At 37.7% G+C, this 26,035-nt stretch overlaps 1 protein-coding gene across 1 annotated transcript in view; it reads left to right on the forward strand.

Annotated features, from left to right (window-relative positions):
• Nucleotides 1-25,732, forward strand: part of LOC134211458 (zinc finger protein 84-like) — a 48,856-nt gene extending 23,124 nt beyond the window's left edge. Inside the window, exons 2-4 of the mRNA XM_062688326.1 lie at nt 22,676-23,647; nt 23,713-23,885; nt 24,054-25,732. Of these exons, the coding sequence (XP_062544310.1) occupies nt 22,698-23,647; nt 23,713-23,885; nt 24,054-24,706 (1,776 nt within the window). The 5' untranslated portion in view covers nt 22,676-22,697 and the 3' untranslated portion in view covers nt 24,707-25,732. The remainder of the gene's footprint in view (nt 1-22,675; nt 23,648-23,712; nt 23,886-24,053) is intronic.
• Nucleotides 25,733-26,035: the final 303 nt, after the last annotated feature.

Below are 26,035 nucleotides of genomic sequence, written 5' to 3' on the forward strand. Positions count from 1 at the left end.
GGCCTATTAAGACAGGATTCGTTGTCGAATCGCACGGTATACAGAAAACAAGGTAGGCTCGTTAGAAAAATGACACTTCGAATGTGACGCATATTTTATCGCCACATGTTGGAGTACAAAAGTAAGCATGCTGCGACCGTATAGCATCGTCTCGGTCCAGCTTTTGCGAAGATAGCAGTGACGTCACATGTTTACATTCAAACTGAATGTTTACATACGTGATGAGCCTGCCTTGTGTTTTGTATGCCGTGGTCGAATCGGTGAAGATCGGTCAAGCATATTGGTATATAACACTATTAGTAGGCAAAGCCTCCTAAAAATGTTTTTTTTGACGAGACGGGCCGATAATAAAGAGAAAAAAAAATTATTTTTTTAGCGCCGATTTTGGCCAACTTAGTGCCTAATTTGGCCAACCCTGGAAAATTCATATTTTTCCAAAATAATCGATCAGTATAAAGCAGCGTTGAACCATGAGGGATAGGTATATCTTTTGATGGAACTAATGAAACCCTCGCGAATTGCTTTATTTTTGGAGTTATTCGCAAAATTGGCCAAATTAGGAACATGGCCAAAACCGTGACAGTTCACCTATAGCCTTTACGTTAACAAGAAGGCAACGACGAGTTTTTGAAATAAAATTTAAAACATATGTTCACTAAAAGAACTTTTTACATTATTGCTAATTTATTTATTTGAGCTTTATTTCGAAAACAAAAAAATGGCTCTAAATCGAAATTCAATCACACTGAAACCTGAACTATCCACAATTTTTTTTTTCAAATATTCAAATCACCATGTAGTAAAAACCAATCCTCGTTGTCTTTCATTCAACGAAAATCTAATTATAGTTATCCCTCAAATTGGAAAATCAAACCTCGCCAAGGTAGATGAGTGAAACTTACGACGATCGAACACGGGGCGTCCTCCCCAGCTCAATTAACGATCATGCGTCCGTGTGTGTCTGAGTGCGGTGTGGCCTCAATTGAAACTGGCCCCATGGAATGCGCCATAAGTACTTGTTCCGTTCCCTTCGGCAGCGGTTATTAACTGCCCGGCACACCACCTCGTTCGATGTCAATAAACAAGTGGATTCTTAAAGTGTACAGTGCAAGGATTTATAGCCAACGAAGCTACGCATTTCAATTTCCACCAACGGGTATGGTCTGATGGTCAGCCACCTTGTAGATCATTCGAACGAATCAAGTCCATAATCACTCGGACTCAAATAGAATAGGGGCGATGCGAGAGCACGCCCGGCTAGGGTGGCTGACCGAAACGGGAAAGAAATTGGAATCTGTTTTTACTCGAAAGCAATCAGTGTAAGTGGATCGGATCGTTGATCGAAAATAGCCAATATGTACTAAAAATCACGCCCGAGCTCCAGTAAACCACTGCAAAAGTATAAATAAGAGATTCATAATACAACACCCCCTTCCGGTGTGCGTCGTCCGACGGTGGGTAAAAATAACCCTGCCCCGATCGGTATCACCGAACCATCAGGCGCACCACAACCGTAAGCACCAGGCGGCGCCGGGTATCATGTGATCGAGTGCGGTGGTGGTTGATTCTCATCACCCCCAAAAACCAGACGGTGGCGGTGCGGCGAGCCTCAAAACGTCGATATTTTCCGAAGCGATGCGTAATAATTTTACGACTAGCCAGCAGCGATTTGAACAACCGACCATGCCACTCCACCACCTGTGGTTGTAACGGACGTCGTTCGACACAACGACGACGACGACGACGGTTGTCGGTCCGGAGCGCAGTTAAATCAAATCAAGTGGGCGAATCGAATGAGGTTCAAATGGTGCGTAGGTTTACCTACTCAGGATTCCGATGGGAAAAAACTAGGTATCAATTAACGATGGCCATTGTTTGTGCAATGTCAATCAGCGCCGCCTGAAATTGAATTTTGAGGTAGGGAGAAAATTATCTATGACCGAAAGCACCCTCAGAATAATAATGGGTCAGTGTACAACTCACGGGTGACCTTGAGCTGAGATCACATAAGCAGAATTGGATGATCCGAGAAGGAAAAGAAACGCCTTCGAGCTAACTGGATGGCGTCATATTCCCTAAAGGTCATATTTCCGAAGCAGTTTCCGAGAAAGAGAATTAATGTCGGACCTGATACCTAACCTGCAGCGAATCTTTGATAAACGCCTTGTGGACACTTATTATGCGGAGATTGCATAACAGGAAAATAACAGAGCTGATTTATTTAGTTTTAGCGTAGCAAAACAAGCTCTGTACCATTCGTTGACATTTCCAGATTTCCAATAAAGCATTGACATTGCAGTAATGCATAATATCGCGTGATCAACAGGAAGGTTCTTCGCAACTTTCCAATTTCTTTCACCAATCCGGAAAAAGAAAATGGAAATTAGGTGAAGATTTGCAGCAGTTAAACAAAAGTAAAATTTAAAAAAAATGGAATCTATTTCAAAAAGGCGATATTGATTTTGGTCTCGAACTAATACGATCGAATGATCATTATTTCATCATGCATCAGTCACATTAGATCATCTCAAAATTCAGAATCAGACAACAATTGAACCGTTTCAAAATAAATAAAATTGTCTCCTAAACGAACAATATTAATAGATAAAATTAAACAAAAACACATTACTTATAGAGATATCTCCGCAAAAATAGCATACCTTCCATTACGTTTTTTTTTTCTTCTAATGTTATGTAGACAAAGCGATTCCAATTGTCGCTCGCCAGTCTGTCGAAAAGGAACGCAGGTCAGACAAAATCCCCGTTTCAACTACGTCAACTCTACGCGGTAGATTCCTGTTGGCCCGTATCCAAGCTGTTGTAAACAAATGTTCCGGATTCTTCCTTCCCGGTTAACCACATTCCCGTCCCGTTTCGCAGCCGCTTCGGCTTATACGACTCAATTTTCATGAAAAACCAAAATAAAAGCGCTGATGACGCATTTCCCTGCCGCCACCGGTCGGATCCGATGATGGAAGTACGTTAGTGTCAGTTTTGCCATAAGGCAACAGTGTTGCCAACCGCGATCGGCCCGAAACCGGTAACTGCAAAACGGCAGCTGACCACCCTGTTGAACCACTTTTCGGTGAAAACCAGCTGTAGATCCAAGCGAGCGTGCAAAAAAATATCTTCAAACAAACGCTTCCCTGCTCAGCGTGTTTCGTACCCACCCACCGGGGGATTTGGTAACTCCTCGCCGCAGCATGGCCATGGGTGGAAAGATTTTTGAAAAATCAACACCCATCGGAGCGGAGCAGCAGGTTGTATCACCTTTATTTGCGCGCGCGATTTGAATGTTGTTTTTGCGCTCCTCTGACGTCGATAGGGGCAGTCGAAATTTTCCAAGCCGCAGTTGATGACCTTTCGCGCATTTTGAGGCGGCCGCTACTGGCTTGTTGTTGGTCTGCATGTTCCCCCTAGTAACCACTCTGAACAACCTGGGCGGCGATAGCTACACATGGGTGGGGGGAGATTGTGCGAAAGTCACTTCTCGGTTTTCCTTTGATTCGAATGCCGTAAGCAAGTGCTACAACACATTGAAAATATCATCAACACTTGACGAGTTAGTTTGAGCGATCAATTACAAAAACTGCGTTGTAGGAAGTAGATCGATGAAGCCAAATTTGAGATAGAAATAAATATCAGTAGCTTAACCATGATATAGGAATGCATAAATGATAAATGCGTTCATTTTTATAAGTCGAGTCAACAGACCTAAGAAAACAACCCTACTAAATAAAAGTAATATGCTATAAGAAACGACTTGATCGACGAATCCATTTTGGAACACCCTCCCTCTATACTTTCGGGCCGGGCCCATTAGATCATCCACTTGTTGAAGTTGAAGATGATTTTACCCTGCTGTGTCTATATTCATCGACGAGTGCTGGTGGCGGGTGAAAAACCATTAAGGAAAGCCGTTCGGTTCAATATGCTATTAATCTTTCACATCGAATACCAATCGCATGGGGCAGGATGGTTTCTCAATGTTTAAGCTTAACCTGCTGTACGGTTCTTCTTTTGTTTCCAAGAGATCACTAGGAAACAAAATGCCATTCAATTTGAGAAAATGTATAATATGGCACAGAGCATCTCCTTTTTACCATCCATCGGAAGACAACCAGGGTGGTATAGGCTATCTCTCTTATGAATATCTTCTTCTTCATTAGCTGCTTAATTTTTATTAAGTACTTCCATAATTAGTAACTGCAAGGTGTCTAAGCCATGTTACCATTTCTGCATTCGAGTATACTGCGGTTAACACCCAGGAAGTCGAGAAAATTTCCTTGATCGAACCAATCCGGTGTAGCCGCGCATCTCACCATTGGGCTAAGAAAGACCTTGCCGTTTATCAGCGATTGATTAAGATCACAAAATCTAATTTGGAATCAGAAAGCATTTTTTTTGTCCCAGCTAATCGCATAGCACTGAATAGTACATACGAATTATTGTGCAAATTCAGAAAAATTTTTCGAGAAAATTTACTAGAGCTTCGTATGAAGATTATGTATATCTTCAAATAAAAATAAAAGTTTTTCTAGAAGTTCAAACAAAATACGGACAAATGCCCCGTGTAAATAACAGTTTTTTGTAGAAACCCAAAAAAACGGAAAATCTGGGAAATTCTTGAACATTCGGAAGAATGGTGCATGAAAATTCATAAGAATTGCTACGAAAAATTTCGGTAGATTTTGAAAGGAAATTCTGAATAAATTGCCGTGCAAAATTGAAAGAGTGTTCTAAGAAAACACAGAAAAAAAGTCCGTGTGCATACGGAAAAGTTTTCGGTGGACATTCAAAAGATAATTTCGGTGGACAATCACGTGGAAATTTGGACAAAATTTCTTATGGAATCGAAATCGAAAGTCATGTGAAAAATTAGGAATAGTTTTCTGAAATTCCAGAAATGTATTGGTGGAATTTTGTAGAACTAACGTGCAAATATGGATGAATTTTCTGGAAATCCGGTAGAATTTCCCGAGGAAAATGGAGAATTATCCGTGGAAATTCGGAGATTCTTTTGTGGAAAATTGAAAGAATTTTCTTTAATTATTGAGAGAAACTTTCTATTCAAAAAAGTTTCGTGACAATTTAGAAGAGTTTTCCGTGCAAAATTTGGAAAAAAAATCTTCGTGGAAATTAGGTGAAATATTCGGAGGAATTTAGAAAAAAATTTCTGTGGAAAATAAGAAAACATTTTACGCGGTGTGCCTATGGGGAAATATTATTTTTCTTTTCGTCGTGGGTTTTCATCTTGGGTATAGACGAATTTCGCGCCAACTCGACCAGCGGTTGGCAGCACCATCTCAGAATCGAATGAAACTTGGTGGGCATAAAGATATGATATTTCTTAGCCACTCTGCATACTTAGTTTTTCAAAAATTGTCAAGAGTAACATTTGATAAGGGCCTAATTTTTTCATTGATTTTTTTAAAAATCTATGTTACTCTAAAATGACAAAACCTACAAAAAAGTGTTGTATGGCGGACTGTCGTCAAATTCCCAGAAGTTTTTTGGAAAAATATCCTAAAAATTAAAAACCGATTTCTACACTGCTAAAAATTAGTTTTAGAAATTAAAAACTCATCTTAGAAATCGATGAAATTTCTTCTGCAGATAGGTATTTCAACTATCTAACTTTTCTGGGAATAATGTTGCTGTGACATATTTAAGGAAAAAAATGTTTTTCTAACAAAAACTTTTTTCGTGTCCATATTAAGAGAAAATTTATTAGCGTGTTTTATGCCTACAGCGCCAAATATAGGCTCAGCAGCCTATCATTAACCAACGACACATTTTGGACGTATAAAAAATTGTTTATGAAGCAATTTAGCATAATCTAACATTAATGTGGACCAACATTTGAAAAGGGCGTACATTTTCCTAGATGTCTACATCAATGTTATACACAAATGACCAGATCTACAAAATTGTGATGTTTGATGGACTATTATAAATTTGGCTAAACTGTAAAATCTGAAACATAAAAGAGCGTTTCGTTCACCGAGAAAATAAATCAATGAATGTAAAGATTAAAATTGGCATTTTTTTATATCAATAATATTTTCTCATTTTTTTAAATTTTTTCTAAAATTTTATTTGTTACTACGTTTAATTCTTATTTCTATTTCAATGCTCATTAATTTGTTAATTTACTCGAACAATTTGAAAACTTTTGGCTCTTCATCAGATTTGGAATATTTTTTAGCCAGGATTTTGTTATGAGCGATTTGTATAAAAGAATGAAACTTTTGTGTGCCAGTTATAGTTTTTGCTTTTTTGAAAAGTTAATCAAACTCTTCTGCCATTGTTGAGTATTGCTCATCCGATATATGACAGAAATTTAATTTAGTGATATTTTTTCTGTTTGTATGACTGCCCATTCGTACAACTCCCGAAGAGTCTTAATAGTATTTCCAAAATCTTTGGCAAGACTTGCTCGTTTTGCCATTCGTTTGAGAGTGCCATCAATAGCATCGCAAGGTCCTTTTCCGTGCGATGTTGCAAAAAAGTGCCATTCTGCTTCTAAACCATATTTTAAACTGAAACTGCACAGACTTGCAAAGTTCTTTTTATTTTTATAATGTGCTGCAGCTCCACCAGACACAAAAGTAATTTTTGTAAAACCGATCGACTGTTTCAAAAAGTGAATTAATTTTGAAATTAATAAGTGAACAGCTTTTGTGTCATGGGTCATTACTTCTGATATTATAATAAAGCTTTCGTTTACGTTTTCTAATTTACTGTTTTTTTTTAAAGTAAACTTCAAAATGATGTACTGTTGCCTGGAAATTATTCCAATGATGAGCAGCATTTTGGATAATGAATGAATAATTTTCAGAGAAATCCAACAGTACAAGTATTTCACTTTGACCTAAAGTACTCTTTTTTATCAATGCAATTATTTGTTTTTTTTTGTGAACCCAATTGTTTTCAAGCTACTTCGATACAAAAAGTCAAAGAAAATACAAACCCTTTTCAAATGTTGGTCCACATTAATGATTTAGATTATGCTAAATTGCTTCCTAAACAAATTTGTATAATTCTAAAATGTGTCGTTGGTTGATGATAGGCTGCTAAACCTATATTTGGCGCTGTAGGCATAAAACACGCTAATAAATTTTCTCTCAATATGGACATGGGAATAGTTTTTGTTAGAAAAACTTTTTTTCCTTAAATATGTCACAGCAACATTATTCCCAAAAAAGTTAGATAATTGAAATACCTATCTGCAGAAGAAATTTCATTGATTTCTAAGATGAGGGTTTTTTGTAATATCGATTTTAATTTCTAAAACTATTTTTTTCAGTGTAGAATTCGGTTTTTAATTTTTAGGATATTTTTCCAAAAAACTTCTGGAAATTTCACGACAGCCCGCCATACAACACTTTTTTGAAAGTCTTGTCGTTTTAGAGTTATATTGATTTTAAAAAAATCAATGAAAAAAAAATTAGGCCCTCATCAAATGTTACTCTTGACAATTTTTGGAAAACTAAGTATGCAGAGTGGCTAAGAAATACCATATCTTTATGCCCACCAAGTTTCATTCGATTATAAGATGGTGCTGCCAGCTCCATAGAAGAGTTGGCGCGAAATTCGTCTATAGTGGTTAGTTCGAGATTAGTATCGTTGGGGCCGATTGTTGTACTTGTCATACCTCCGCCGGGCGAGGTCAGCTGGTAGGCCATTCTGGTGTCCATTTCGGGCGGGGTACGATCCTAGGAGCAGCTCTCCGTGTTGGGCTTGAAAATAGCGCCCGAGGCAGGGCTCGTTAGGGCAGGATCTGACTTGGTTCGACACTGGAACAGACGTGTCGGCGGTCACTGCCAGGATGAATCCACGAAACTGCGGATCTTGAAGCGATTTCAAGTACCGAGAAAATCCGTTCGGCGCACTTGTCACGTGGCATGGCACGTAATCGGTCCCACACCGATGACAGGAAGCCGACCCAATCGAATAGAAAATACTGTCAGCAGTTAGTCGGCTTTTGGACAGGCCAGTTTCCTGTTCTTCTAATGGCTAACGGAAACGACTGGCATATGGAAGTCGGGACCCTGGAAGCAACCGTAATCACCGCAGACGGCTAAGGACACGTGGACTTGTAAAAAAAACTGGACACGTAAAAACTGACTTGTAAAAACAAGTTCAAAAGAATTTCCCAAGTAAAATCAAAAAAGATTTCCGTGGCATTTTAAAAACAATTTCTGTGGAAAATCTGAAAAAAATGGTTGAAATTTTTGGTGATCCCTAGGAAATTAGAGTGAAAATTTGGTTTGATGATTTTTACGTAGCAATTCGAAAAAATTTCCGTGAAAATTGCGAAGAATTTCCCGTAGAAATCAAAAGAATATTGAGCTTGAGCTTGAGCTTGATTGATCGCCCGTAGTTGCTACTCCATTATTGCCAGATCAGCTGTATTTGTACAGGGAACCAAAAGATGTTTGCCTGGGAATTTGGAATTCACATTTATCTTCAATGTACAAGTATTGGTGATCAAATTTGTTTGGCAATACTGGCGCCTGCCATGTCAGAATGCAGATCAATATATGGAAAGGGAAGGAATTGATGATGCATTTTCCCGCTGTCACTAGCTGAACATACCTCCGCACTACTGCGGACTCATGCGGATTTTTGTGGGTTTGAAAGTTGGTTTTTATGGTAAAGGTTCGTGTTGGTTAACGGACTGCCGATTAAAGAGTATTGAAGTGAGGATAGGGATGAAAGGTGATATAATGAGTATGGAAACGATTTCGCGTCCGTTTCCGGTTTAGCGAGTGCTAGAACCAATATAATAGAGCTATACCAGTGGTGATTATTGGAACAGTGTAGTGAAAAATAAAAAGGAAAATGTTAAAGCGATAAGAAAGCTATAATAAGCGTGGTTATTGAAATATCTTCATCTGTTATTTCACTCACTACTCAAATTTGAACCCACTGATTGTGGTGGAACTAGATAGAATAAATAATTGTCGGTTTAAGAAACATCGATTGGTCAAAATATATTCCATAAAAATATATATAAATATATTATAAGGGTTATTTCCCAGCAAAGGTGATCCCGTAGAAATCAAAAAAATATTTCGTAAAAAGTATTTACTGTGAAAATTCGGAAAAAAAACACTCCCGGAAAATTTTCTCGAAATTTGGAAGAAAATGATGAATTTTCATGAAAATTTGCAAAAATTCAAAAAAAAACTTTTAGTAGAAATTCAGAAATTTTTCGGTGGGAAACCGTAATTTTTTTTTAGTGGAAATTCCCGTGGAAATTCTGAAGAATTTAATATTTCTTTATAAAATATTATATAAATCTTAATATTTCAGAAAAATTTCTTGTGGAAAAGTTGTTTAGTGGAGGTCCGATTCCTCCAGAATCGTTCGAAGATTTGTTTCGGAATTTTTTAGCGATTTATTTCAGAATACTTCGATGATTTTCTTCAGAATCCCTTGAATATTTAATTGGGAGCAGTACTGGAAAACGTCGTGATCGTCATAAGATAGAGAGCAAAGCGCATTTTTCTATTTCAGGCGACCAAATGAATGAATCGTGGGTTCTTTGATCAATTTAGCATGAAAAGTCATGAAAGGATGCTGTGGTTTATTTTAAAATTAAAATTTCTAATTTATTTTAATGGATATATGCGAAGAATAGTGACTAGTCGATAAATTAATCATATTCTTAAATTCACCTGGTTAAAAGTGGTAATAAACAAAAAAAATAAATCAGATATTGCACACTTTTATGCCCTGTCACGGGACAAATATTTTTTTAGATTTTTGTAGCATGCCATTCATCCTTCGCGTTTCTATAGATATTGAAAGGGGCAGACATATAAACATCGTGTGACATCTTTTATTGAAAATGAGAAATTCCAGTACTGATTGGGAGTCTTTGACGTTTTGCCCCGGAAACCCTCAATGATTTGCCCTCTGACGATTGGCTTCAAAATCCCTCGACGAATTGCGTCGAAATTATTCGATGATTCGCTTCAGAATACATCGACGGTTTGCTTTGGAATTCCTCAGAGATTTAATTCGAACTCCCTCGACGATTTACGTCGGAACCCTTTGCCGATTTGCTTCGAAATCGTTCGATGATTTGCTTCGGAATCCCTCGAAGATTTGCTTCGGAATCCCTCAACGATTTGCGTGAACATCCCTGGAGGATTGCCTTCGGAATCACTGGAGGATTCTTTTCCAAATTCCAGGAGGATTAATTCGGAGTCCCTTGGCGATTTGTTTCGGGATCCCTCGACAAATGGATTTGTAATCCTTCGACGATTTGCTTCAACATTCCTGGAACATTGCCAATGAAATCCCTGGAATTCCAGGAGGATCTCCGACGGAATTTCTGGCACATACCCGTTGGAACTCCTGGAACATTCTCGTCAGAATTCCTAGAATCTCTAGAAGATTCTCATTGGAATCCCTGAAATATTTCCGTCGGATTATCCGGAACATTCCGGTTTGAATCCCTGGAACATTCCCGTCGGAATCCCTGTAGGAATGTTGCATTATTTTTATTTCATTCGAGATAGCTAGAATATTACTTAAATATGCTAAAATATTCACTGCCTCGGCCACTTTGAGGCTTTCTATTTCAATCCAGACACAGAATCAACCAACAAAACGATTGTATGATATTTGCCAGAAAACCATTTACCAGAATCAATTTGCCAGAATGTTTTTTCCCAGAAACCCATTCCCTAGAATGGACTAAATCCCAGAAATACATTCCCCAGAAAAGCCTTTTTGCCAGAATGCAATTTGCCAAAAAATAGTAAAACTGGAAATAAGGTAGCAGTCAAAACGTTTAATGCAAGACATGGCGTTCTTTCAGTGGTAGTAAAATGGAAATTTCAGCACTATAAAACTACCAATAAGTGCTAACTGAGTGCAGGAGATAAGCGTTTAACCTCATATTTCATTCCTTACCACTACTTTCTTCTAAAACACCCACATTTTGCATAAACTTACGAAATACCTGATTTTTCCATACATTTTATCAATTTCCAACTATCATTCTTCCATGAGCTCATGGTGAAAATTATGAATATCTCAAAACACAGAGTAGCAGGTTTAACAAAACAGATAGAAGCGCCGGTATCGCCATCAGTGACGAGTTACGTAAACAATAAACATGGTGCACGGAAGGTTGTTGTCTACACTTTTTACGGTTGATGCACCCTGGAAGTAAATTTCATCGAAGTAAACAGTCGGTCCCTCATTCCGATGGTTAAATAATAGAGACAGAATCATAGATATGGGTAAATTGGCATAAAGGTGAATAATATAAGGAATAACTTTGAACTGCGACAAAAGTGGAGGTAGTTTGCATAACGTGGATTTGACATAGTTCAGTAATGGAGAGTTTTCTGCCTTATTCCGGGAAAACGCGTAAGCTGCCGTAATCTGGGTCAACGTCTACTAAAGAAGGGATCACATCTACAAATGTTTTAATTCGGGCAAACGCCTACTTTTAAAGAGAGGATCACATCCACCATTGCCTTAATCTAGGCGAATTCCTAATTTTAAAGAAGGGATCTCATCCACCATTGCCTTAATACAGACAAACGCCTACTTGTAAAGAAGGGCTCGCATCCACCATTGTTTTAATCCGGGTAAACGCCTACTTTTAAAGAAGGGATTGCATCCACCATTGTTTCAACTCGGAAAAATACCTACTTGTAAAGAAGAGATCACATCCACCATTGCACAATGGTCGGATTCGTCAAATTTTACGACATAAATCGATCACTCAAAAACCTTCAGAGTTTTGACGTATATTTGTTTCCCATGAAATAGCTAATTTTTCATACAAAAATTAATATGATTATCGACCAAAAGTGGACAAAGATGGACACATGAAATATCATGGATTTGATGTGCCTGAAAAAATACTTTCAGAATGCGATTGAAGTTTTTGCTAAAATATGCTACTAGCTGATAGAGAATGCCAAAAAAAAAAATTTTTTTTCATGAAAAAAACACTTAAAAATAAAGCTATCAACCATCTTATGTAACCAAAAGATGCGCTATCCAAAGACTGTAAAGCGATGCTAAGACAGTTTTTGAAAAAAAAATTGAGTTGATGAAAGTGGAAGCTTGACAGATACGTATTTCGACCTTAACAGTAAGGCCGTCTTCAGTGTCTCCGGTCAAAATACGTATCTGTCAAAGGCAAAGGTACAATAAAGTAGTGGAATTAAATGGAATAGTACAAACTCGTCTTATGGCAAGTGAATACATTCCACTAAAAGCTTAAAATAATGTTCGTATCAAGATAAAATAGCCTTGAAGGTAGCATGGACAAAGCATTTGTCAAACGACGAAGTGGCAAAAACTTTATTCCAAATCACAAAAAAATAGGGAGTGACCAATTCTGGGGAATGGTACATTCTGGCAAACGAGGAATGGTGCATTCTGGCAAAAAGTCCTCTGGAAAATGGCTTTCTGGCGAATGTGATACAACCAACAAAACAGACACAATGTTATACCCAAGCGAATACTAACAACAGTTCAAACAAGATTGAACAACGTAACAATCGATGGACATTCGAAAAAAAATATGTGGAAATACGAAAAATACCGTGACAATCCTTAAGAAATGATCGTGCCACTTTGGATAAAAAATCCCGTCAGAATTCGGAAAAAATCATAAAACAGTCTCGTGGTAATTCGGAAAAAATCATGAAATTTCAGAGAAATGAAAAAAAAATGATAACATTTCAGAGATTTTCAGAGAATCATTTCAGAGATTTTCAGAGAAATTTCAGACAATTTTTTGTGGAAATTTGGAAAAAAAATCCCTAGATATTCGGCAGAATTTTCCATGAGAATTTTCCCTGAAAAATCGGAAATAAAAAAATCGTTTTAATACGAAAAAAATTGTAGAAATCCGGAAAAAAAAAGAATTGTCCGTGGGAATCCGAAAAAAAATTTTCCAGGATATTTGAAAAAAAAATCCGTTGTAAATTTGAACACATTTTTCCTGGAAGTTTGTAAAAATATTCCATTAAAATTCGGAAAAAAATAGAAGGGTTGTGTACAAGACACGACCGCTTGACGTAAACTACGTAAAACTTCTTAGTGCAATGAGAATCGTAATATCATATGAATTTTAGGTTGTTTACATGACACAATCGCGAATTTAACCAAAAATTATCATAATCTTTTCTCAGCATAAACATTTTCCTCAATCGCCACCGACGACTATTACAGATGATACTTGGACCGCTTTTTTGCAGACATCGTCTCAAGTCAATTCAAAAAGCTGCTCTCCCGCGCGCGTTTGCGGTTTTGCTAGAAATCATCGTGCGGTTGTCATCAGCAGCAGCGTTTAAATAAATTTGATTAATAATTTTAGTAGAACAGGTTTGTCGACAGCCAGTAAAAATGAGCGATAAAATTGCACTTCCACAATTCTGCTGCAAAATTCCTCCTAATGCCCCTTACCAGTCACTAGCAGCAGCAAAACTAAAGTAACATTGCGAGAAATTTCATTTGTGCGACAATTTCCAATACAGCAAACAAAACCTTCTTCTTTATAAAATGATGGTCCTGAAAAAGGACCGATTAAGTGTGCAATTCACTTTCAGTATGCGAGAAATGTTGGCCTCAGTACTGCTCCCACCGGTCATCAATGTTCGTTGAATTTTCTGTGGAAATTAGGAAAAAAATCCAGATATTCGGCAGAATTTTCCATAAGAATTTTCCGTGAAAAATCGGAAATAAAAAATCGTTTTAATCCGAAAAAAATTGTAGAAACTCGGAACTTTTTTTTATAGATATTTGAAAGAATTGTCCGTGGGAATCCGAAAGAAATTACGACAACATAAGACATAAGCTAAGTAGATTAAACTGGAAGCAAATTTTAGAGAATGAAGGGAATATCGAATCTTCCGTTGATGTCTTTTATAACATCATTTTTAATATTATTACTGAAGAGGTTCCAATAAGGAAAAAAAGGCGGAACGGAAATTCGAAATATCCAATTTGGTATAATAGACAGATAAAAAATTTAAGGAATCGCAAACAAAAATTACATAAAAATTACAAACTAGACAATTCGAATGAAAATTTGGAAAAATATTTAGACATCTGCGATCAATTAAAACTAGCAATTGATGTAGCATTTGAAGAGTATAATAATAATACGAAAACAGAAAACGAAATAAAGTCATGCCCAAAGAACTTCTTCAATTGCGTGAAATCAAAATTAAAATCAGTCAATTTTCCGTCATCCATGTGTCTAGATGAATGCGTCGGTAATTCCTCGGAAGACATCTGTAATCTCTTTGGAGATTTCTTCCAAGAAATATACACCACCTTTTCGGAACAAGATCGCGACCTTGATTTTTTTGCGCCTGTCCCAGAATTTGCTAGGATATTGGTGTTAATCAGGTCATGGTAAACGATATTCTAAACGTTTTAAAAAACATAGATGCATCTAAAGGCTCTGGCCCTGACGGCATTCCACCGGTATTTTTGAAGAGTCTGGCTAAAGAGCTGACGGCACCTTTATTTTGGCTCTTCAGATTGTCACTGGAATCCGGAAGTTTTCCCAGGGTATGGAAAAGCTCTTACCTTGTGCCCATCTTCAAATCGGGCAAAAAATCGGACATTCGTAATTACCGTGGAATAGCCATTATCTCTTGCATTCCCAAACTTTTTGAATCTATTATTAATGAAAAATTATTTTCACAACTTGAAAACAGAATTACAAATAAAACGCCACGGATTTTTTAAAGGTCGCTCAACCGCTACAAATTTAATAGAATTCATTGATTATACTCTTCATGCGATGGATAATGGTAACTACGTGGAAGCTCTGTACACTGACTTTAGCAAGGCGTTTGATCGCATTGACATTCCATTGTTACTCTTCAAATTGCAAAAAATTGGAATTGAGCCAGGACTCCTTAGATGGCTTGAATCTTACCTCATAGACCGGCAACAAATAATTAAATTTAATAGAAAGAAATCCAATCCCATTCAGGAGTTCCACAAGGCTCCCATCTTGGCCCTTTTTTATTTATATTGTATGTAAATGACATTTTCCTCATTCTCAAAAATATAAAGTTTTTAATTTATGCCGACGACATAAAGTTATTTATGGAAATAAGAAATGAAGGCGACATTATCGTATTCCAGAATGAAATACAGATGATTTATACATGGTGCAGAAAAAGCCTATTGCAACTAAATGTAAAGAAATGCAACATCATATCATTCAGCAGAAAAAGAACAACACCAAATACACAAATTGTACTAGGAAACAAAACTGTAGAAAGAAGTGAAAGAGTTAGGGATTTAGGAGTGATTTTAGATTCAAAACTAACTCTTGTTGATCACTATAACACAATCATTCACAAAGCTAATAATATGCTAGGCTTTATCAAGCGCTTCTGTTTCAACTTTCAGGATCCCTACACAATCAAAACACTATATATTTCATATGTACGATCCATACTGGAGTATTGTAGCATTGTATGGTCGCCATACTTAACCACACATGAAGAAAGAATAGAATCAGTACAAAAACAATTTCTACTATACGCTCTTCGTAAATTAGGTTGGACGTCATTTCCTCTTCCATCTTATGAATCACGTTGCATGCTCATAAACATACAAACATTGAAACAGCGTCGAGAGTTTGCAACGGTTTCATTTGTTAACGATATAGTATCTCAACGTGTTGACTCAACTGAAATTTTGTCGAAATTAAATTTTTACATACCTTCTCGGCTACTTCGACATAGGACATTATTTTTCACTAACCACCGCCGAACAAATTATGCCAAATTTGGACCTCTTAACCGAATGATGGCTGTTTATAATCAACACTGCGAAGCTATTGACTTAACAATGTCTAGGCATAACATTAAACAATGTTTTCAAAAAACAAACATAAGAAATTCAACAATTTAAATTCATAATTACAAACAACTTTAGCAAAAAAAAATATTTTTTTTTATGTTTTTTATTGTATTTCATAATCTACTATAGCATTACGAAAGAAAAAAACATGTATATGTATTTGTACTAGTCTACGTCGGTTGACGAAATAAATAAATAAATAAATAAATAAAAATCAAATCAATTTTCCGTGATATTTAAAAAACATATCCCTTGAAGCTTCGAACAAAAGGTTTCAGTGGAAATTCTGAAGAATTGTTCGTGGAAATTCGGAAAATGGTCTCATGGAAAATAGGAAAAATGTCCCGTACAAAATCGGAAAATCAGAATCGTGTTTCGAAGAAAATTTTAATAGAAATAGAAAAATAAAAATAAAAAATTCCATGGAAATTCGGGAAAATTTGCGGTTTATGGAAATTCAAAAGAATTTGTGTGGATTTTCCGTTAAAAATTCAAAGAAGAATTTCCCACTCTATTATTGACTATACTCTCGTGGAAAATAAGAAGAATTTACCTGGTTAGTGCTTTCAGCGTGACGCCGACGGCACCGCCGCCGACGTTTTTCGGACCAGCTTTACTACTTGTTCGTCCCAAAAGGCTGCATCATTCTGCTATTATGTAGGCATTCCTACCATACGGTTTGATTGAAGCCTGAATTCTTTTGTAAGAAACTATACTTTAAAAAGTCCGGAACTAGAGTTAATTCTTTCGTATTTTAATAGTTTGTCTTATATTTGGTGCTTGAATAGTTTGCATCGTGCCGGTCCAAATAAGTTCGGCAAAATTCAACAAGTGTGTTCACACACATACATATTTGCAAAGTCGAAGTCGGACAAAATAATATTAATTTTCTAGCCTGTGCCGGAAATCTGTTTGTACCCACCACAGAATGAAGAAATTTTCCAATAAAACAGCTGTAGTATTAGAGTGCCATGTATTCGAATCAACCCGGGAATGGCTTTGGTCATTGCAATGTCGATCACGATGGTGGCAACCTGCAGCCATCTGTTCAGTGTGAACATGAGCACGAACATATGATGAATCGAGGCGTCGCGTCGCGCCATCGCCGTCTCTGCCCTATCGTCGCGTTGCTACCGCCACCGCACCGGCGACCGGCTTGGATTCGGTTCAAAAAGATCCCAAAAAACACCCGTGCCCGTGTCGTAGCTGTTTGTACACAAAGTGCAACATCAGAAGAGGCACGTCACGATTGAAGCGAGAGAATATACGGAATGAACGAGAGACCAAACTTAGGAAAACTACTAAAAACCGCGCGCGCGGGAAAACATTATTTGGGAGTGCAATGCGCCCGCGATCGACGGAGAGCGTCGCCGCCGTGGTCACCACACGATTTTTTGGGAGGTGGGTGCGGCTTACGGCGGAGGCACTGGGAAACGGCGGCACTACGGGGAAGCCATAAAGTGGAAATTTATTGGATTAGCTTCTTTGCTTCCTGAACGGTGTACGATGTGTTAGTGACTTTGTTTGTACTTAGCCTGAATGAACAGGAATCGTATTGTTTATTTTGATTTTGACCGAACAACAATCACACACAGATCGCATTAGAGGATGTCGAATCGTTAGATGAGATAGGGGGAAAGTAATGTGTTATCTGGTTGAAGAAACAAGAAATCACATGGTTGGTCGGGACGGCACGATTCACTAGGAAAGCAGCAGCAAAAAATGCTTGACGGTGGTTCAACCTAAACAAAGCCAGTTTTCTGTGGAAAAGGGGTCGACTTGATAGGGCCTCTCTGCGTCAGATGTCTGATGCGCACGAGTGCGATGACTTATGGCATTTTTATTGAGTTTTTTTTATCTGGTGCTTCCGAAAAAACGGAACCCTCTTCCAAGAATGACTGGCATTTGAATGGATTATATGAAAGTCTGGAATATTTCTTGAAATATTAGACGAGGAATGATTCATGATCTGTTGTTATGACTGATTTAAAAATCCTACAACGGTGGTCTGGTGGTTCAATAAAATGAGAATGAGAAAACGACAGGCGAAATACCAATGCGCATCTGTTGATTAACCTACATAGGGTAAATCACTACTTGGGCCTATGGACCCGATTCCCGGCTCACTGCACAGAAAACTAATGATTTATACTGTTTGGAAGCCGTAGGTTTATGATTGATAATTTTTAAAAAGTCTCCCATTTATCTTTCACAATACTCAATATATTTCAACCACTTGTTTTACTCCTAATTGATCCAATTGTAGAAAATAAAAATGTAGATTTCAAAACTTCGCTCTCCGTCGCCACACCACTGAGCCGGAGTGATTCTTTCCACTTTTACAAAACGGTATCATCAAATAAACACCTACCTGAAAATCGTCTCAGTGCTCGATACAACCATTGCTTTAAGTTGTTAATCACCACACCATAATTCTAAACACACGCACTTCAATTATTCCTATTAGTTCGTTTCACTAGAGCTTATTTAAACATATTAGAATACATTTTAAAATGCATTCTCAAACCGAACAAAAAATCACCTCGGCCCAAGAACTTCTAGCCGCACCGTGCTGCCAAAAGGCCAGGAGTATGAAAATGATCCTTCATCGTTAACAGGAAAACTGTCTAATACGTTGACGCTATCATGTTATTTATAATTCTCTCGATTTCAAAAGGTGAAAAGAATATTGTTTTCAAGTGTTTGGAAGAAATTTGGATGAGTAAATCTATCTTCTCAACCAAATAAAAATGATTATGAATAGTACCATCTGGCATCTTGTTGTCGTGGAACGTGCATATTTTTGTTTACGTCTCATTTTCTACCGTCCCGAGAGAGAATGAGAGTAAAATGTTGAGAGATCGAGTAAAATTTTGTTTAGGCCGGGAATTGGTTTTACGTGTGCCGGAATGGCAAATCGCTATGACTGAAATGAGTGCTGCACCTCATTATTTTAAATCAAATAAAAGCTTTTTTGAACGATATTTAGCACGAATAGCTATTTTTTAAGCAGAAGTGAACCCCAATGCAGTATTATACAGCTCACAAAATTCAGGAATGTTGCTTCATGTCATAAATATCAATCAAATAATGCAGTCGTACGCATGTTAGGCCGGGAATGGGGTAAGAAACCCTAATTTAAAACATTTGCGACTTCATGGGTAGATATTACCTATATTATTATATTCCAGATAGTTATAATACTATTACGGGCTGTTTCATCCTTACGCGTATGACAGTTGAATGTAGAGGTTTCAAAACACTTTGTTGTGATAAATACCGAATTGCAAGTTTGATCTGTTCCGAGTATATCTTGACCGTCGCACAATTTCTTGAAATAAATCTACGGATGCACATTAGGGCAGTTCAAATTTCAAAAATGTTCGAAAATTTCAACTCCCATATGTCTATTAGCATCATTTCGTTAATATAGGAGTCCTGGCAAAATTTCAGGCAATTCGGTGGCCATTTAGGGGTGGCGCGAAGTCAATTTATGTTTATATGGAAATTTGTATGGGAAAAACTTAAAATTTATTCAGGTCTCCCTACAACTGTCAAATCGTGATGAATTCAAATAAACATCCTCAACCTCCCTTTTTGAAATCTATATAGGGGAATTGTGGGTAAAACCGACACTGCGGGTAAAACCGACACCACTTCAAATCTCCGATTTCAACTGATTATCGAACAGAATTTCAACACACTTTGAATAAACGTTTGATTTCTTGTATTTCTAGTCATTTTGTAACTGACGGAGATGTGCAAGAGTCATAATAAACAGACAATTAGCATTGATCACCATTGAGGAGTTAAGTTATGTAAAATTTTAGCATCGGTGTGTAAGCTTTTTCGACAAAAATTTGTTAATTTTCAGTATTTAATTCATCTCTGTTCCATAATTGAACATCATTTTGTGTATGTTGTGGAAAAATAGTTAACTTTTCTAATTATAAACATACACATGTATCTCATCATTATTATGTTATCTGTTGGGGTAAAATCGACACCTGCCATCGAATCACGAAATACCTCTGTTTCATTAGACTTATCATTCGCATATTATAATTCATGTATTGGAAAACGAGGCGCCGAGGAGTATAACTTAATCATAGACTGATTACATACCATATCATCATTGGGCGTGACAATAGGTCTAGTGGGTAATATTGGGTCATCAAGGAAAGCCTGCAGGTCGGATACCAATAGCGCTCAAAGAATAACCGTATTTTTAGGCTTATTTTGCTCTTAGATATATTCAACCCGTTCTCTAGTTTTGTTCTTTCGTGATCCATTTTCACCCCTGTAAACATGTAGCTTGTCACGGAACTGGTCATTTTCATTTCTTGTCATAACTGCACCATACGCATTTATTTTAAAGCGCCGTTATAAACAACTTTTTAAAATAAGTGAAATTTAAATGTAGGTCAATATTTACAGTAGTTAGTAAATTTGTTACTAACATTCTTATACTCTATATATTTTTCACTCGACCTGCTAAAGAAACTAAATAAAGTATGATATGTGGTGATGATTTTAAATATATAAAATTTTGTTCAACCATCGTTTATGAGTGATCCCTAAACATGAATTTCATACACAAAATTTAAAATGAATGTTGTTAAACATTTTCTATTATGTTGTAACATCATTTAGAATTGTTATGATGTTCAATTCCATAAAGACTTGATGTGTCGGTTTTACCCTCATGTGGTGTCGATCTTACCCGCACCCCAGCTGTTTGGGCTGGAAGATGGACTGTTCGCGTTTTCATCATAAATCAAATTCTATCAAGAAATATTGTCCTGAGACCACATGGATTGATGCATGAAGAGCCAAAGTATGTTTGTATGAAAATTTTAGACCAGAAAATTGCTTCATAGATTGGGGAACTGTAAAGTTGCTTAAGGTGTCGGTTTTACCCACTTTTCCCCTAAATGAGACTTCCGGATAACACATCAGTTATGAGTGGATTGAACGGTTCTATCGACAATGTGAATATGGGATAAATGGCTAAAAAGGGTGTAATTAGTCTCAACGTAGCAGTGGAAATATAAATCAAAATTAATGAGTTACCCACTGGTTGAGCTCAAATAGATTCCAAAAATGGAGGTTGGGGATGTTTATTTGAATTCATCACGATTCAAGAGTTTTCGGAGGATTTGAATAAATTGTAAGTTTTTCCCATACAATATTCCATATAAACATAAATTGACTTCGCGCCACCCCTAAATGGCCACCGAATTGCCTGAAATTTTGCCAGGACTCCTATATTATCAAAAAGATGCTAATAGACATATGGGAGTTGGAATTTTTGAACATTTTTGAAATGTGAACTGCCCTAATGCACATCTTGCAGAACATAACCGTCAAACTGTGAGATATTTCCATTTGAATATTTTGCACGGGTTACCTCTTTACGTAACGGCAGCATAACATGGCGAGGCTGGTCCAAATAGTCCAGGCTGGTGATGATGAATGGAGAAAACAAGGATGTTATCGATCATTTAGTAATTTGCGTTCGATCATTTAGTAGTTTGTCAATAAACTCATTCCAAAACCTGAATTTCAGAATGTGCTGTATGGTGGACTTCTAGTGCAAAGGTTTATCTGCAACTGCTGCCCAATGGATCGTTGTTAGCAACTAATAACGGATGTATAGCGCTAGTTACAGTAACTCAAACTAAATGATTGGAATTTTGTTATCATTTAGTCTAGGTAACTGAAAATATATCTAGAACTCCTTTACTAGTGGAATTCAAACAACGTACCATTTAGACAGAGTTGTATAAAAACCTTCGCACTAGGAGTCCACCATACAACACAAAAACTGTTTTTCGCTGGTGTCTCTCGCATGCTGTTAAAGATTTATTCCGCTGTTGAAAGGTTAGTTTTGAAATTAAATTCTAACGCAGCTCACCTTAAAACTGTAGTATTTTTTTAGACGCAGAGAATTTCTACTGTTCATGTGTAAGAACCAGTTTTGGTAAAATTCTCCTCAAATCTCAATCATCGAGCCCTTAAAAATCAATTTGCACCTAAAAGCGTTGATAATCAATCGGGGTGCAATTTTATGTCTACCAATGCAAGAATATAATCTATATGAAAAACGTCAATTCACTGTTCTTATCTTTATCTTATCATCAAAGATAATTTAAAAAAATCTTGTAAAGATTCAAAGAGGTAGAGTCAAATCATGCATGATTTATCTAGAGATGATCACGGCAACTTTTATTCTTTTATTTGATTCGTCCATGAGTTTTGAGTCGTTTTCCAAAATTGCAATTTAGTTGATTTTCGCCAATCACAAAGTATCAATGCTTCAGTCAATGTAACTAAACTAAGCAAAGATATAAGCACTAGAAGACAAAATCTAATGACGGTACATTCTTAATTGTCCTAGCTCTAGATTTATGTATCGCGCGATACTCAAGTGGTTGCTTAGGGCGGTCTATAAATATAATGAACCGATAGGAAGGTAGCATTTAGATTCAGTGAATGCAAGGAGATGCTGGAAGGCAATCGCACCGAGCAGCACCACCGAGTGCCATATGAAAGCAATAAATTTTCTTTGATGATTTTCACCTCTAAAAGCAATATTCAAATGGGGAGGGCGTACATGTGGCCGACTGCCAGAGTGACGCGTCGGCGACGCGGAAGCATCGAGAGGGGAATTATTAGTTTACGTTCGCGTAGTTCCGGGATATGGCTCACACAACCGACCGCCGCGCCGTCGTGATCTATAATATCTGTTTTTAGTAGATTTTAATTGCCTTTTCTCGTATTTCATCTCTGCCAACAGGGTCGCTGCCATTCGAATCACGATGGTTCAGGAAATGCCAAGCAGTAGTGTTCCGGAGGAACTCTACAATCTAACTCAGCTGGCGGAGGTATCGATTGCAGCCGGAAAATTGAGTACCAGCATCAACGCCTCACCAGGAGAGCAGTACCATCACCACCACCACCACCATCATCATCATCAACAGCAGTATCACTATCCGGAACAGTACAGCGGTGCCAAATATTACACCTTGCAGCATGAGTCAGCCTCTTATCACCCGGTAGACTATTATCAGTACGCACTTTCTTATCGCGGTCAGCTGGTCGACGATAACGAAGACAAACGAAAAAGTTATCCCGTCAGCCCGTCGCCGTCGCCGACAGAGCAGAAGAAAGACCACCAACCAGCGATTCAGTCATGCTCGGCAACGAAGAAAAAATGGAAAACGAACTGGGAGATCAATCGAAATCTAAAATTACAGCAGGCACAAAGGATCAGCAAGATAAGGGATGCAGATGGACGTGCCAATTGCGATGACTCGTACGAATCGGCAAATCTGACGTACTACACGTCGACGATAAGAACAGTGGAAGGTGACGTCGGTGGCAGTCCCCCTAGATCGGGCAGTAGCAGTCGCGCATTGACCGAGGACGAACAGTTGTTGAACAGAAGGAGCTCGTACGCTTCGGAAGAGTCCGAGGACTCGAGTTATTCGTACTCGCACAAAGTGTTCGATCGGAAAAAGTCGCGAACATTGTCGTGGAATAGTGGCAGCAGCTATAGCTACGGAGAAGAAGGTCACCGACATGGCGCGGAACGTCTGGACTACGGCATCGATGAGCGCGACTATCGGGAACTGAGAGATGTTGAAGACCCCACACCGGTTAGCAGTGGCGACGAGGTTGGACCGACGGACGATGTGCACGGCTGCCCGGAATGTGGAAAGAAGTACTCGACGTCTTCGAATCTGGCTCGACATCGACAAACGCATCGGTGAGTGTTTCAATGTCAATACTTTAGAATTGGTTTCATAATTTCATACAAATTTGTTTGAACAGATCGCTGCAAGACAAGAAGGCTCGTCGATGTCCGCATTGTTCCAAGGTATACGTCTCGATGCCTGCCTATTCGATGCATGTCCGAACGCACAATCAGGGCTGTCAATGTCCCACATGCGGCAAATGTTTCTCCCGGCCTTGGCTGCTGCAAGGTCACATTCGAACGCACACAGGTAAGCTTCACTGGAGACACAAATGCAGTTATTTTTTTCAAAACTTCAAAGCGACTTTAAGTTGAGTTTTTTTTCATCATGTCATGATGATTGGTTCACATTTTTCACTTTATGTTTATCTCCTAAAAAACTAATATAATTTATTTTCTTTTTTCTATTCTATTAAAGGTGAAAAACCATTCAAATGCAGCGTTTGCCAGAAAGCATTTGCCGATAAGTCCAATCTCCGGGCGCACGTTCAAACCCATTCGAACACAAAACCGCATTCCTGCTCCCGCTGCGGAAAAGCCTTTGCCCTCAAGTCCTATTTGTACAAGCATGAGGATTCGTCCTGCATGAAGAGCAAAACAGGAAAGCACCCTTCGCTTAAGCAAGCTCACACAAAGGCACGCAGAAAAGTCGAAAAAGCAGATCGATCTGCTGGTGGCGGAGGAGGATATGAGGGTCGATACTCGAGCGGCTATGGAATGCATCATCAATCTCCGCATCATGCAATCAGCCCCTTGGATTTGGCTCGACAAACCGAACAGCAGATGAAGAAGGAAGCTGTACGAGCTAAAATCCGGGAAGTGTTGGAAGACAACAGCAAGAAGTCAGCTCAGCTGAAGGCAGCCATGGACAACCGGATCAGCGTGATTCGAACGACGGCCAGCAGCAACCACCCGGAAGGATACTACCTCACCTATCGAAGAGATTCCCCGCCCGTTGATACTAGGGAAGTTGCGCCAGTGAATTTGGAAAAGGAGCTAAGTGACAGCAGTAGAAGCAGCAACAGTAGTAGTAGCTTTGACTATCCGAAGAACTATGCCATCACTGCGTAACAGTTTTGTAGATTATTGCAATTTTATTTTTGAATCAAGGTCACAATTGGCCTGTAAACAGTGATACCACATTAGGAAGATATAGGATTTCAAAAGGCGTTGAAGTCAAAAGACTATACAGCCGCTCTTCTCAAATATCCGTCTGGGATTCTCGAAGAAAACATAGCATTTAGACACATCACTTTGTAGATTTAAGGACTGGGAAGTGCGACGGCATTGACCGAAAATTTGTGAACTCATGTGCCATATTTTTTTGCCATTTCGTAAGTGTATATACTCTTATTGTTAACTTGTGTACTTAAAAGATGATATCATCGCAAACATTACAGCTGGACCAAAAATACAAAACAAAAAGCATATCGGAAGCGGAACCTCTTTATTTTTTTTGTAAAATCGTAAGGTTTATGTGCTTTTCTGTTTCGCATTACTAGTAGTTTAATTATAATTTATGCTTACACATCATTAACTTTAATTTTTGTTTATCAAAAAAAGGGACGAGGACGGTCTAGTCTTGCATTTATTTTTTTTTTGTTTATATTGTTTTAGATTGAAACCTAAGTTAGTTTTATATTTTCCCATGTATATTTTCTGTATTGACTGCATACGGATGAGTTATTCTAATCATTTAATGTTTATATACGATTTTGTATTATAATTTAAATTGTAAGTATTTTTTTATTGTTTTGTAACGTACAACCAATTGTCCTAAATTTTAAAATTAACATACAAAACTAACCTTTCAAGTGAAGGAACAGTAAGCTGATATTCATGGTGCCAACAGCAGCAGTAGCCGCAGTGCTCGTAGTATTCATAGAGTTTTAAATACCTTTTTACGGTGAAGTAGTGGCCGGAGATTGTGCAATAAAACCAAAGAGTTTAAAGTCTCGAATCGTTTTAAATTTTGTAGGATAAATAGATACATACAATCAAGCACTGTACATTGAAGAATTGAAGGTGTATTATTCAATTAATTGGTAGGATAGTAAAAGAAGACTTTTTTAAATAAAGAAGATTTTTGTAACAAAATCCACTGTTGAGAATTTGAATTTGAGAAAGAAAATCAAAACAATTGAGAGAAGCCAGTTAAGAGCCAGTTCGCGAGAAGCGCGACCCCCTTTCCAAGGGAGGTTGCAACGATGTTCTCCGATTTGGATGAAATTTTCAGGGTTTGTTCATATATGTAAGAGAAGACATTTAGCAAATTTTCAGATTTTTTCATTGAGGGAAAGTGGGGTAAAACGGCCCTTCAAAAATTATTGTTCAAAAATCGCCAAAACCATAAAAATGCAATAACTTTGGCAATGAGTGACCGATTTTGTTTAAATTTGG

Source organism: Armigeres subalbatus, chromosome 2 (genome assembly GCF_024139115.2).
Source record: "Armigeres subalbatus isolate Guangzhou_Male chromosome 2, GZ_Asu_2, whole genome shotgun sequence".
NCBI classification, from domain to species: domain Eukaryota; kingdom Metazoa; phylum Arthropoda; class Insecta; order Diptera; family Culicidae; genus Armigeres; species Armigeres subalbatus.